Source organism: Salvelinus fontinalis, chromosome 17 (genome assembly GCF_029448725.1).
Source record: "Salvelinus fontinalis isolate EN_2023a chromosome 17, ASM2944872v1, whole genome shotgun sequence".
Lineage (NCBI taxonomy): Eukaryota > Metazoa > Chordata > Actinopteri > Salmoniformes > Salmonidae > Salvelinus > Salvelinus fontinalis.
Window position 1 is genome coordinate 17,445,744 of NC_074681.1, and position 11,480 is coordinate 17,457,223.

The window sequence follows — 11,480 nt, forward strand, 5'->3', positions numbered from 1 at the left end:
ACCTTCTCAGAATTCTTCCGATGACACTCCTGTAACATCATATTACACAATCCATATACAGTTTGTTCGAAAATGTGCATATTTAGCCACCAAAATCATGGTTAGACAATGACAAAAGTAGCCCAGCTGGTCAGACAATGTCGTGCGCCATATTAGACAGTGATCTAGCCGTATACATAAATACTCATAAACGTGACTAAAAAATATAGGGTGGGACAGCGATTGATAGACAATTTAATTCTTAATACAATCGCTGATTTACATTTTTTAAATTATCCTTACTTTTCAATACAGTTTGCGCCAAGCGAAGCTACGTCAAACAAGATGGCGTCCTAAGCGATTAACATTTCTCGACAGAAACACGATTTATCATAATAAATTGTTCCTACTTTGAGCTGTTCTTCCATCAGAATCTTGGGCAAAGAATCCTTTCTTGGGTCTAATCGTCTTTTGGTCGAAAGCTGTCCTCTTGCCATGTCGAAATGCCCATTGCGTTCGGCATGAACTGGAACCGTGCCCAGAGATTCACAGTGTCTCAGAAATAAATGTCCCAAAATCGCACTAAACGGAAATAAATTGCTATAAAACGGTTTAAATTAACTACCTTATGATGTTTTTAACTCCTATAACGAGTAGAAACATGACCGGAGAAATATAACTGGCTTCACTACTGCTTGGAAAAAGTGCAGGTCGGTGTCCACCGCGCGCATGACGCATCTGGAAAAGAGTTCCTACCTACACGTGTTTTTGTTTTATAGGGGCTGTGATTGCGCAGTCGATACCATTCAAATCATCACGTAAAGGCATCCAGGGGAAGACGTAAGCAGTGTCTGTATGCTCATAGCAATAATAGTGGCCTTTAAACTGACTCCAGATCAGGGGCCAAAATGTGTGAAATCTGACTCCATGTCAGGGAAATTGCTGTAGAATGAGTTCTGTTCCACTCAGAGACAAAATTTCAACGGCTATAGAAACCAGAGACTGTTTTCTATCCAATAATAATAACAATATGCATATTGTACGATCAAGAATTTAGTAGGAAGCCGTTTAAAAAATTACACGATTTACATAAATAGTGACAACAGCACCCCCTAGCCTCAACAGGTTAACTGTTAGAAAGGTAGACATTTTTGCAGGTGAGGTATGAAAGACACTGCAACCAAGGCATAATCTTTGGGGTAAACTCCCCTGATGGGCACTTTCCTCAAAAAATATATTTAAACTAAAATGTAAACTACAGCCATTTTCCTGGCTTGTTACCTAAGCATGGCAATCAGCCACCTACAATCTCTAAACTTGGCTTGTCAATTTGATCTTGGGGTGGGCTACTGCTGAAAAAGTATAGGTTCACTTATGACAATCTTTCAAATAGCTTTACCATTGCATGAACACCTGCTGTGACTATCATTAGCAAACTAATTATGCCAAGAGAAGAAAGTGTTACAGTTCAAGAGTAAACAGGACACTGGGTAGTCCAGAACAGTCGCAAAACACTGAGCACTCACATTGTGATCATCTTCTTACAACCAGATGGTCACCTCTAGGCTATTTTGTGTAGATACCGGCTCCGCACTACTGGATTTAGGGTACATCTCATCAGGATCATAGCATTTTGACAGCCGACAATCATTAGAGACAAAAACCATTGTAAAGTACTCATTTTATTGAAACATGCTAAAGTCAAAGGACCATACTGGGGGTGTAGTTTCCACACCTTCTCTAAATGTACTGGAAAGTGATGCACCCTTCAGGCCACCAACAATTAGATGGCTGTGGAGACAGAAAAGACAGCCATCCCTGTAACAGATTGAAGAATTGTTAGTAACATGCATCTCATTGCAATGACAGATGAGTCAATTACAGGTTCAAGTTCATTTGGCATCAAAGCTGATACAATTAAAAGCCAAGTGTAAACTATAGTCTTCAATGCCAAAAGCACCAACCTTGTTCTACAGTAGGATATTTTACAAATTCACTGGGGATCTGGGTTTCAGAGTTTTCCACTATTGTGAGCGGTCCAAGAACAGAGTTTTGAACCAGGCCCTGGGGTTCTGAGAAAAAAATATATATAAATTACTTCAAGCTGCATTCCCATCAGAAACTCAAGAGTGATCAGCTCAAATGAATATGGAACTACAGTTTATTCAGGCTTGAAATGAAGCGCCTCAAAATACCTGAATCCACACCCCTCTTCAACCGAGGCTTGCAACTCGAGTCACAGCACTTGCAGAGGTCACTTTGAGACGGGTCGTCCAGCAGCTCCCATCTATGAATAAAAAAAGTTGGCTGTTGCATTGGCACTAACGTCATTATGGTCCAATGTTAAAGAATGTGACCAATACTTACTCTCCAGTCTCTTTAATGTAGTGGCAGGCCTTCTTTTCTATATCAAAAACCTCAGGGTCCCATGCAACAAGCTTACAATGAATATACACCTGGGGTGAAATAAGAGAACAGTCAAGAGCTACAGTATGAAAACAACCCAGTCATACCGAGAACTTGTGGTCCACTCACTTCCTCGCCTAGGGCAAACTTGAAGGACTGCAGGTAAAGCAGAATAGCAGACGAGTGGTACCTAGGCAGGAACCTGGAGTTCCCAGTCTTCCCATCTGCAAGGCAACTGAAAATGCATTGTGCAATGAGCAGACAAACAGAACTTCCATCCAGCAAATAAGCCAACTTTAAAATGTATTCAATACTTTAATGGGATGAATTCCCCCCGTGCACATTTTGGGGTTCGCCCTAGCACTACACAGCAGATTCAAATAATCAAAGCTTGATGACGAGTTGGTCATTTGAGTAGGCTGTGTAGCGCTAGGCAGTCAAAAACCAAAATGTGCACCCTACATGGCCATAGCCAGGTCTGGTACATACCCCTTGTTGGTGATGATGGGGTACACCAGGCTCGCAGACTGCAGTTCTGGTGTTGTGGCCGCCACACACTCCTCCAAGAGCAGCAGCAAGGGCTGATGGTCCTTCTGATCCACTGCTGCCCAGATGGGGATGAAAGAGCCCAGGGGAAACAGGCTGGTCTTAGCCAGACCAGTAAGGTCTTCTACATGCAACAGAGGGGGGAAGGGGCGCAATGCTCATACGTACTGTACAGCCACAGGTTTCAACTAGCTTTGGGCAGTGTCCTCTGCTAGGAATTTCTTTACCAGGTAAGTTGACTGAACATATTCTTACAATAATTGTTGTATGAGTCACTCACCATTGAGGAGTGCCATGTGGAAAACCAATCCTCCATGACCCTCAGCACTACCATAGGCAGGGATAAGGAATGGGGGAATCCATCCCTCAGGTCTACATACAAGGGGGAATGTTTAGTTTAATAATGAAGGTGGCAAAGGAAGATTTGATTCCAACACCATAGCTACAGTACACCCAATGGAGCCCTAAAAGGCAACACATCCACTGCATTTAAAAAAAATCGTTCCCCTCTAAATCAGGGACTGATTTAGACCTGGGACATCAGGTGTGTGCAATTAATGATAAAGTAGTACCGAAAGACAGCAGGCGCCAGACCTCTTAGGGTAAGAGTTGAGTACCCCTGGCATAGATGGTTACCTTATGTAAACACACTTAATATGGTGACTAATAGCAGCAGGTTTGGGCTTTCGGTCAGGTCTGTAAGTCAGGTTGGTTGAATAGATGTGTTTTTTGCCAGTCACCTGGGGAATAGAAGGAGAAGCATTAGTCGTTGCAGGATCCAAAATGGCATACATTGGGTCAAGAGTGAGACATTACCCGTTTCTTGATGGCACAGCCATTGAGGTTGTAGTGGAATGTCGCCAACCCTTCTCCCGTGGGAAGAACAGAAAATGTGGACGGAACACAGTGTCCAAGGAAAAGACGGGCAGCATTTTCAACCAACTCTGGACTGACCTTCCATGTCACTTTAATGGAGTGTTTCTCACAATCCACATTAAAATCTAAAAATATAAATTTGATAATGTCATCATTCACATCAAGAGCCAACACCACAACTTGGCTAGTCTGTTAGGCGGTCAGCATGAGATAAGTAGCCTATTCAAGTTAACATGGTATCAGCGCTACATAATCATATTATGCGTTCATTATTAGACGTACCTTCATTGGCAGCGCTTGCTGCTGCTACTACTACAGCCAAAACAATTGCACAATGCCAAAGAAGAGACATGACTGAATGATCTAGGAGTGCCTACAAACTAGAAATATTTATGGACCAATTGATCCTAATCATCTTAATTCTGAACACCTGTGAGAGGTCAAGGAGCGATAATTATAGACCTAAAAACGTACCAACATCATCAGTTTTGGTATTTCCTGGTCTGAAAACATCCTTGAATTTTTATGGGTTTTAAAAGTAAAAATTGTAATAGTCACATCTTTTCCCCATAAAGTAGTCTGCAAAGTGGAACCTATGTCTCACAAAACACGATGGACGGACGGAATAGTGACTTACACAGGAAATAAAGTTGAATCAAAAAGATTGAACAATCTGGTTTCCTCAATTTGACAGTACCACACTAAGTGTGGATTAGGTATTTTTTACATCGATTTAAAGCGTATTTTATGCGACAGTCAAAATGCTGATCAAGGTTAAGGTAAGACCAGCCATTTAATTGGTGGCCAAGCCTGCTAGTTTACATACTGAATGATTATCTCATCACCGATCTAGCTGTCTGCCGAAACCTAAATATATGAATAGATCTGAAAAGCGCTATATAGTGGGCATCGCAGCAGGCCATTGGCATTGAAACAGTCATCCCCGTATAGATTGCAGAGTTCGCTAACGTTAACTATACTGAACCAAAATATAAACACCACTAGGAACAATTAAAGATTTTTCTGAGTTACATTTCAAATAAGGAAATCAGTCAACTGAATTAAATTCATTAGGCCAAAATCTATGGATTTCACAGGACTGGGCAGGGGCGCAGCCATGGCTGGGACTGGGAGAGCAGGGGTGCAGCCATGGATGGGACTGGGAGGGCAAGTGCGCAGCCACATGGGAGCCAGGCCAAGCCAATCAGAATGAGTTTTTCCCCACAAAAGGGCTTTATTACAGACAGAAATACTCCTCAGTTTTGTCAGCTGTCGGGGTGGCTGGTTTCAGAGGATCCCTCAGGTGAAGAAGCCAGATGTGGACGTCCTGGGCTGGCGTGGTTACACGTGGTCTGTGGTTGTAAGGCCGGTTGGACGTACTGCCAAATTCTCTAAAACGACGTTAGAGGCGGCTTATGGTAGAGAAATTAACAGTCAATTCTCTGGAAAAAGCTTTGGTGGACTTTCCTGCAGTCAGCATGGCAATTGCATGCTCCCTCAAAACTTGACACATCTGTGGCGTTGTGTTGTGACAAAACTGCACATTTTAGAGCAGCCTTTTATTGTCCCCAGCACAAGGTGTCAAAGTGGATTGTTTGGATTGTTTTGGCAAAGGATAATTGCTAACTAACAGGGATTTAAACAATTTTGTACAAAAAAAGAGAGAAATAAGGTTTTTGTTGAGAGAAACATTAGTTGTTTTAGTAAAGTAGTAATATGCTAGGTTAGTATGTTGAGGGCAGGATGCTCCGCCTAAATAAATACTAGCCAGCTAGATAGCATAATATCATGTCTATTAGCATAGCTAGCTAATTCCCAGTTAGCAGGGTCAGAGTTAGAATAGGGTTCAGGTTTGGGGCCAGGGTTAGGATTAGAATAGGGCTTAGGGTTATTGTCAATTGGCGATGCCTATAATAAATGTCAGAAAGCAATCAAGTTAACCACTGCCATCTGTGTGTTTTGCTATGTTAACAACCTCCAGCTGCAGGTGTAACCGGTTGTGCACCGGTGCCTTTCTGCGTTGTGTTCTGGTAAGGTGTAGGTGGAAGATAAGGCTCTGAACACAATTCAGCCGGTTGTCTCTCTTTTAATGATTGCATGGAATGGATACAAATACAAGGCAAAAGTTACTGCTGCAGTCTGGACTCCGTACAAGTATATTTGCCTCGCCTCATCACACTGAGCAAACTGAGGAGTAAGATCATGGCTCCTGTTGATGACATCACAGCATTAACACAATTTAGAAAAGAATTACAATAAAATAATTCACTCTTGAAAGTAATGTGATACATCTTAAAATAACCTTAAAATAATAAATACAAAAAAATTGAGGGATTTTCGGTGAAATACATAAAGTATATTTTACACCTGTTACATTCACCCCTCCTGAATTTCACCAACATCCTGAATGCATATCAAACAAGACATGGAACACAAGGGACAACAAACTCTACTGAGTCACTACTGGCACGAGTGAACACCAAGATTTCATCTTTGGTCTCTGCTATACAAGCTATCTGCAGGCAGATTCAGAGGAATCTAAGATAGATCAGGTCTGAGAACCTCCTGGACAAATACGCTGCCAAGTACATCATACAACACTCGTCCTCACATTACATTATCCCTTGACACCATTCTACACATCACTTAGATGGCTTTACATATCTGTGAATATTCCTCAGAACAACAGAAAAATTAAGAAAACCTTTTTTAAAACAGAGTTAGAAGAGACTGGGACTTCTTTCCTAGTTTGGTGGCTAAGCCCTCCATAGTGAATGGCCTCTGAGCCATTGTCTCAATAAGACGACTTACAGATTTCACTACCCTGCCAGTGCGTGTTCTGACCACATCTTGCGAATCACATGAACCCGGTCTTTGTAAGTCTTGGTCACTAGCTAAATCAGCTGGTGCAATTGAGTCAGGAATATCTGAAGGTTCTGTGTCAGGGACTACAGCCACCCTGTCATAGTCAGGAATGCTAATAGCGGTCTCATTATTGAGAGATAGCTGAGCTTGACGGTCTTGATTTGGACTGTCCCTGCAGCTGTACGCTGACTGTTCTTGCTCCATCTCATCTCTGACTATCTCCTGTCTCTCCGAAGATTCCTGATTTGCGGGGTCATCTACTCCACTGAGTATCCATGAACTGGTCATATCTCCAGAGCTTTCCTCTTCATCAAAGACTGAAAGGTCCATTGACTGACCCTCATACTCTGGATCTACAGCGCCATCTGATTGAGATTCACGTGAATCATCCTTAGGCGTTTCTACCGGCAGAAAGCTGATGGCTAGCAGAAGGTTGGTGTTTCCTTTATCATCCACCAGCTTATATATGTGTGTGTATGTAGGTTTCTGTCAATGACCGTGTACACCTTAGCTTCCCACTTGTCGGCAAATTTTATTTTTCCCCTTTCTCCTTTGTTAGCGAGAAGCACTCTGTCTCCTTTGTTCAGGTGAGTGCTTCTGACTTTTCTGTCATAATGTTTGGCCTGTTTCTGTTGTTCTTTAACTGTATGCCGTTGAGCGATGCTCGCTGCTTAATGAAGATAGGACATCAGTGTTTTGACATAACTACTATAGTCAACAACCACAGGATCCCTCAAAACTTGCTTGAACATTGAACATGATCATTTTGACCCCCCCTTACATCAACAGGGAGTCTCGGAACGCGACCAAACATGAGCTGGAATGGAGCATAGCCAGTAAAGAAGATAGGACATCAGTGTTTTGACATACAGTGGGGCAAAAAAGTATTTAGTCAGCCACCAATTGTGCAAGTTCTCCCACTTAAAAAGATGAGAGAGGCCTGTAATTTTCATCGTAGGTACACTTCAACTATGACAGACAAAATGAGAAAAAAAATCCTGAAAATCACATTGTAGGATTTTTTATGAATTTATTTGCAAATTTTGGTGGAAAATAAGTATTTGTTCAATAACAAAAGTTTATCTCAATACTTTGTTATATACCCTTTGTTGGCAATGACAGAGGTCAAACGTTTTCTGTAAGTTTTCACAAGGTTTTCACACACTGTTGCTGGTATTTTGGCCCATTCCTCCATGTAGATCTCCTCTAGAGCAGTGATGTTTTGGGGCTGTTGCTGGGCAACACGGACTTTCAACTCCCTCCAAAGAGTTTCTATGGGGTTGAGATCTGGAGACTGGCTAGGCCACTCCAGGACCTTGAAATGCTTCTTACGAAGCCACTCCTTCGTTGCCCGGGCGGTGTGTTTGGGATCATTGTCATGCTGAAAGACCCAGCCACGTTTCATCTTCAATGCCCTTGCTGATGGAAGGAGGTTTTCACTCAAAATCTCACGATACATGGCCCCATTCATTCTTTCCTTTACACGGATCAGTCATCCTGGTCCCTTTGCAGAAAAACAGCCCCAAAGCATGATGTTTCCACCCACATGCTTCACAGTAGGTATGGTGTTCTTTGGATGCAACTCAGCATTCTTTGTCCTCCAAACACGACGAGTTGAGTTTTTACCAAAAAGTAATATTTTGGTTTCATCTGACCATATGACATTCTCCCAATCTTCTTCTGGATCATCCAAATGCTCTCTAGCAAACTTCAGACGGGCCTGGACATGTACTGGCTTAAGCAGGGGGACACGTCTGGCACTGCAGGATTTGAGTCCCTGGCGGCGTAGTGTGTTACTGTTGGTAGGCTTTGTTACTTTGGTCCCAGCTCTCTGCAGGTCATTCACTAGGTCCCCCTGTGTGGTTCTGGGATTTTTGCTCACCGTTCTTATGATCATTTTGACCCCACGGGGTGAGATCTTGCGTGGAGCCCCAGATCGAGGGAGATTATCAGTGGTCTTGTATGTCTTCCATTTCCTAATAATTGCTCCCACAGTTGATTTCTTCAAACCAAGCTGCTTACCTATTGCAGATTCAGTCTTCCCAGCCTGGTGCAAGTCTACAATTCTGTTTCTGGTGTCCTTTGACAGCTCTTTAGTCTTGGCCATAGTGGAGTTTGGAGTGTGACTGTTTGAGGTTGTGGACAGGTGTCTTTTATACTGATAACAAGTTCAAACAGGTGCCATTAATACAGGTAACGAGTGGAGGACAGAGGAGCCTCTTAAAGAAGAAGTTACAGGTTTGTGAGAGCCAGAAATCTTGCTTGTTTGTAGGTGACCAAATACTTATTTTCCACCATAATTTGCAAATAAATTCATTAAAAATCCTACAATGTGATTTTCTGGATTTTTTTTCTCATTTTGTCTGTCATAGTTGAAATGTACCTATGATGAAAATTACAGGCCTCTCTCATCTTTTTAAGTGGGAGAACTTGCACAATTGGTGGCTGACTAAATACTTTTTTGCCCCACTTTAACTACTATAGTCAACAACCACAGGATCCCTCAAAACTTGCTTGAACATTACATCAACAGGGAGTCTCGGAACGCAACCAAACATGAGCTGGAATGGAGCATAGCCAGCGGTTTCGTTTACAGTAGCATTGTAGGCAAACGTTAGAGTTTGTATCCGCTGTGGCCATTTCTCTTTAGCTTTTAGAGGGAGTGAGCGAAGCATATTTCCCAGAATTCGATTGAACCTTTCCGTTCCCCCATTCCCCATGGGATGATACGCAGTTGTGTGTGACTTGGTGACACCAGAGAGCTTGAGAAGTTCTGTGATTAGCTCACTTTCAAAATTGGCTTTGCCGTTTGATTTGAGCATGGAAAGGCGTGAGCTAACTTGGTGAAGTGATCTGTCAGAACCAATACATCCACTGAGCGTTGCTTGTTGTCCTCAGCACTCCAAAAGTCGAGACATACTAACTCCATAGGCGCAGAGGTTCTGATGCTTTCGAGGGGAGGTCGAGCAGATGGCTCAGGAGACTTAGCCAGGATGCATCTCCGACAGCACTTGACATACTCCTTCACATCATGCTCCATCTTGGGCCAGAAGAAATGCTGCCTTGCCAAAATGAAGAGTTCTAGCTTGCCCTTGGTGGCCAGCATGGTCATGCACACCACTCAATGCTTTCTCCTTCATATTTTTGGGCATCACATACTGATGTCTCTTTTGTTTGCTAAGGGGATCCTTTGTCGCCCTGTAAAGCACTCCATCTTGGACACTGAGCCTTTCCCCCTGCTTGGCGAGTGCAAGGGTTTGTGAATCAAATCTATCCCTCTCTCGTCTTGAAGGACGTCTTTTGCGGTTGACAAACAGGATAGCCTTAGAAATCGTAGGATCAAGTTCTTGGCTCCGCTGAAGCTCCTCAAAAGAGATCGCAGGAATGGAGTCTTGGCTTGGAGATATGAGTTGTTGCACAGACTGCACTAACTGTACTGCTCCAGCTTCGGTCGCTACATCACACTGATCATAGACTTCACAGATCGCTTTCACTACTGCAGAGCCACAGGTTAAAGGACAGCTCTCAGACTGATTTCTAGAGATTGTCTCTGCTTGTTTTTTCACTATGTGACTCTGGACCTTCAAGCGAAACACATCTTGAATCCCATCTTCTCCTACAGCATCGGCTTCAGCAAGCAGACTGACATAGTTCTCACTGATCAACCTGTGACTAACTAACTTGGCAAATTGGTCCCTACTGGGGGCATCAACCACAACGTTCTTTGTATCTGCTATGTGCTTCAGATCGAATGAGTAGGGCGCCAATTTGGCTACCCATCGTTGCTCACAGGCGTGAAGTTTTGGTTTCGTCATTATGTATGTGAGGGGATTATGTAATACATCTTAAAATAACCTTAAATATGAGGGATGTTTGGTTAAATACATAAAGTATATTTTACACCTTTTACACAGGCAATCACTCACTGATCTAGAAATCATTAGAATGAACTCATTCCAGTCTTGCAATTGATTATCAGATACTTATCCCGAGTTTGTAACCAAGTGGGAGATGTGAATTTACCAGTTATGAAGTCGTAACTAGTTGGATGCATTGAACTCGTTGAGAAACGCCAATTGGCTAATGGCCAACAAGCTGCATGAATAATAAACAAAAAATACAGCTATCATGCTTGTAAACAACCTATAGTGTTCAAAAACCATATTAATAGATGGCTTTTTATAAATAAAGTTTTGTTGTTGCATTTAACTGAAGAAAATGCAATTATCGAGACAATTAGAGTTGTAGATGACGTCAGAGGTCAGCATGTGGGAGCTCAGTGTCACGTTCCTGATCTGTTTTCTGTTGTTTTTGTATGTGTTTAGTTGGTCAGGGCGTGAGTTGTGGTGGGCATTCTCTGTTATGTGTTTCTAAGTTGGGTTAAATGTGTTGCCTGATATGGTTCTCAATTAGAGGCAAGTGTTTGACGTTTCCTCTGATTGAGAACCATATTAAGGTAGGCTGTTCTCACTGTTTGTTTGTGGGTGATTGTTCCTGTGTTTGTGTCTACCACACGGGACTGTTTCGTTTGTTCGTTCGTTTGGCTAATCTTTCCTGTTCGTGCGTTCTTCGTGTCTATGTAAGTTCTCAAGTTCAGGTCTGTCTACGTCGTTGTGTTGTTTTGTATTCTATTCAAGTGTACTTCGTGTCAGTGTTCGTCTTGTCTATTAAATTCATCATGGAAAATTACCACGCTGCACATTGGTCCTCAGATCCTTCTCGCCTCTCCTCGTCTGAGGAGGAGGAAGAGCTAGACTGCCGTTACAGAATTACCCACCAACAAAGGATCAAGCAGCGGGGTAATGGGA

The 11,480-nt window shown here is 42.6% G+C and overlaps 1 protein-coding gene across 1 annotated transcript; it reads right to left on the reverse strand.

The window, feature by feature from the left end:
- Positions 1–1,645: 1,645 nt before the first annotated feature.
- Positions 1,646–4,184, reverse strand: LOC129814578 (uncharacterized). The gene is made up of 10 exons (XM_055867754.1): positions 4,090–4,184; positions 3,748–3,932; positions 3,568–3,671; positions 3,212–3,303; positions 2,875–3,055; positions 2,515–2,620; positions 2,347–2,435; positions 2,175–2,266; positions 1,944–2,051; positions 1,646–1,797 (listed from the first exon to the last, which is right to left on the reverse strand). The coding sequence occupies exons 1-10, from the start codon at positions 4,157–4,159 to the stop codon at positions 1,763–1,765; spliced, it is 1,062 nt and encodes a 353-aa protein (XP_055723729.1). The 5' UTR covers positions 4,160–4,184; the 3' UTR covers positions 1,646–1,762.
- Between the last annotated feature and the right edge of the window lie 7,296 nt (positions 4,185–11,480).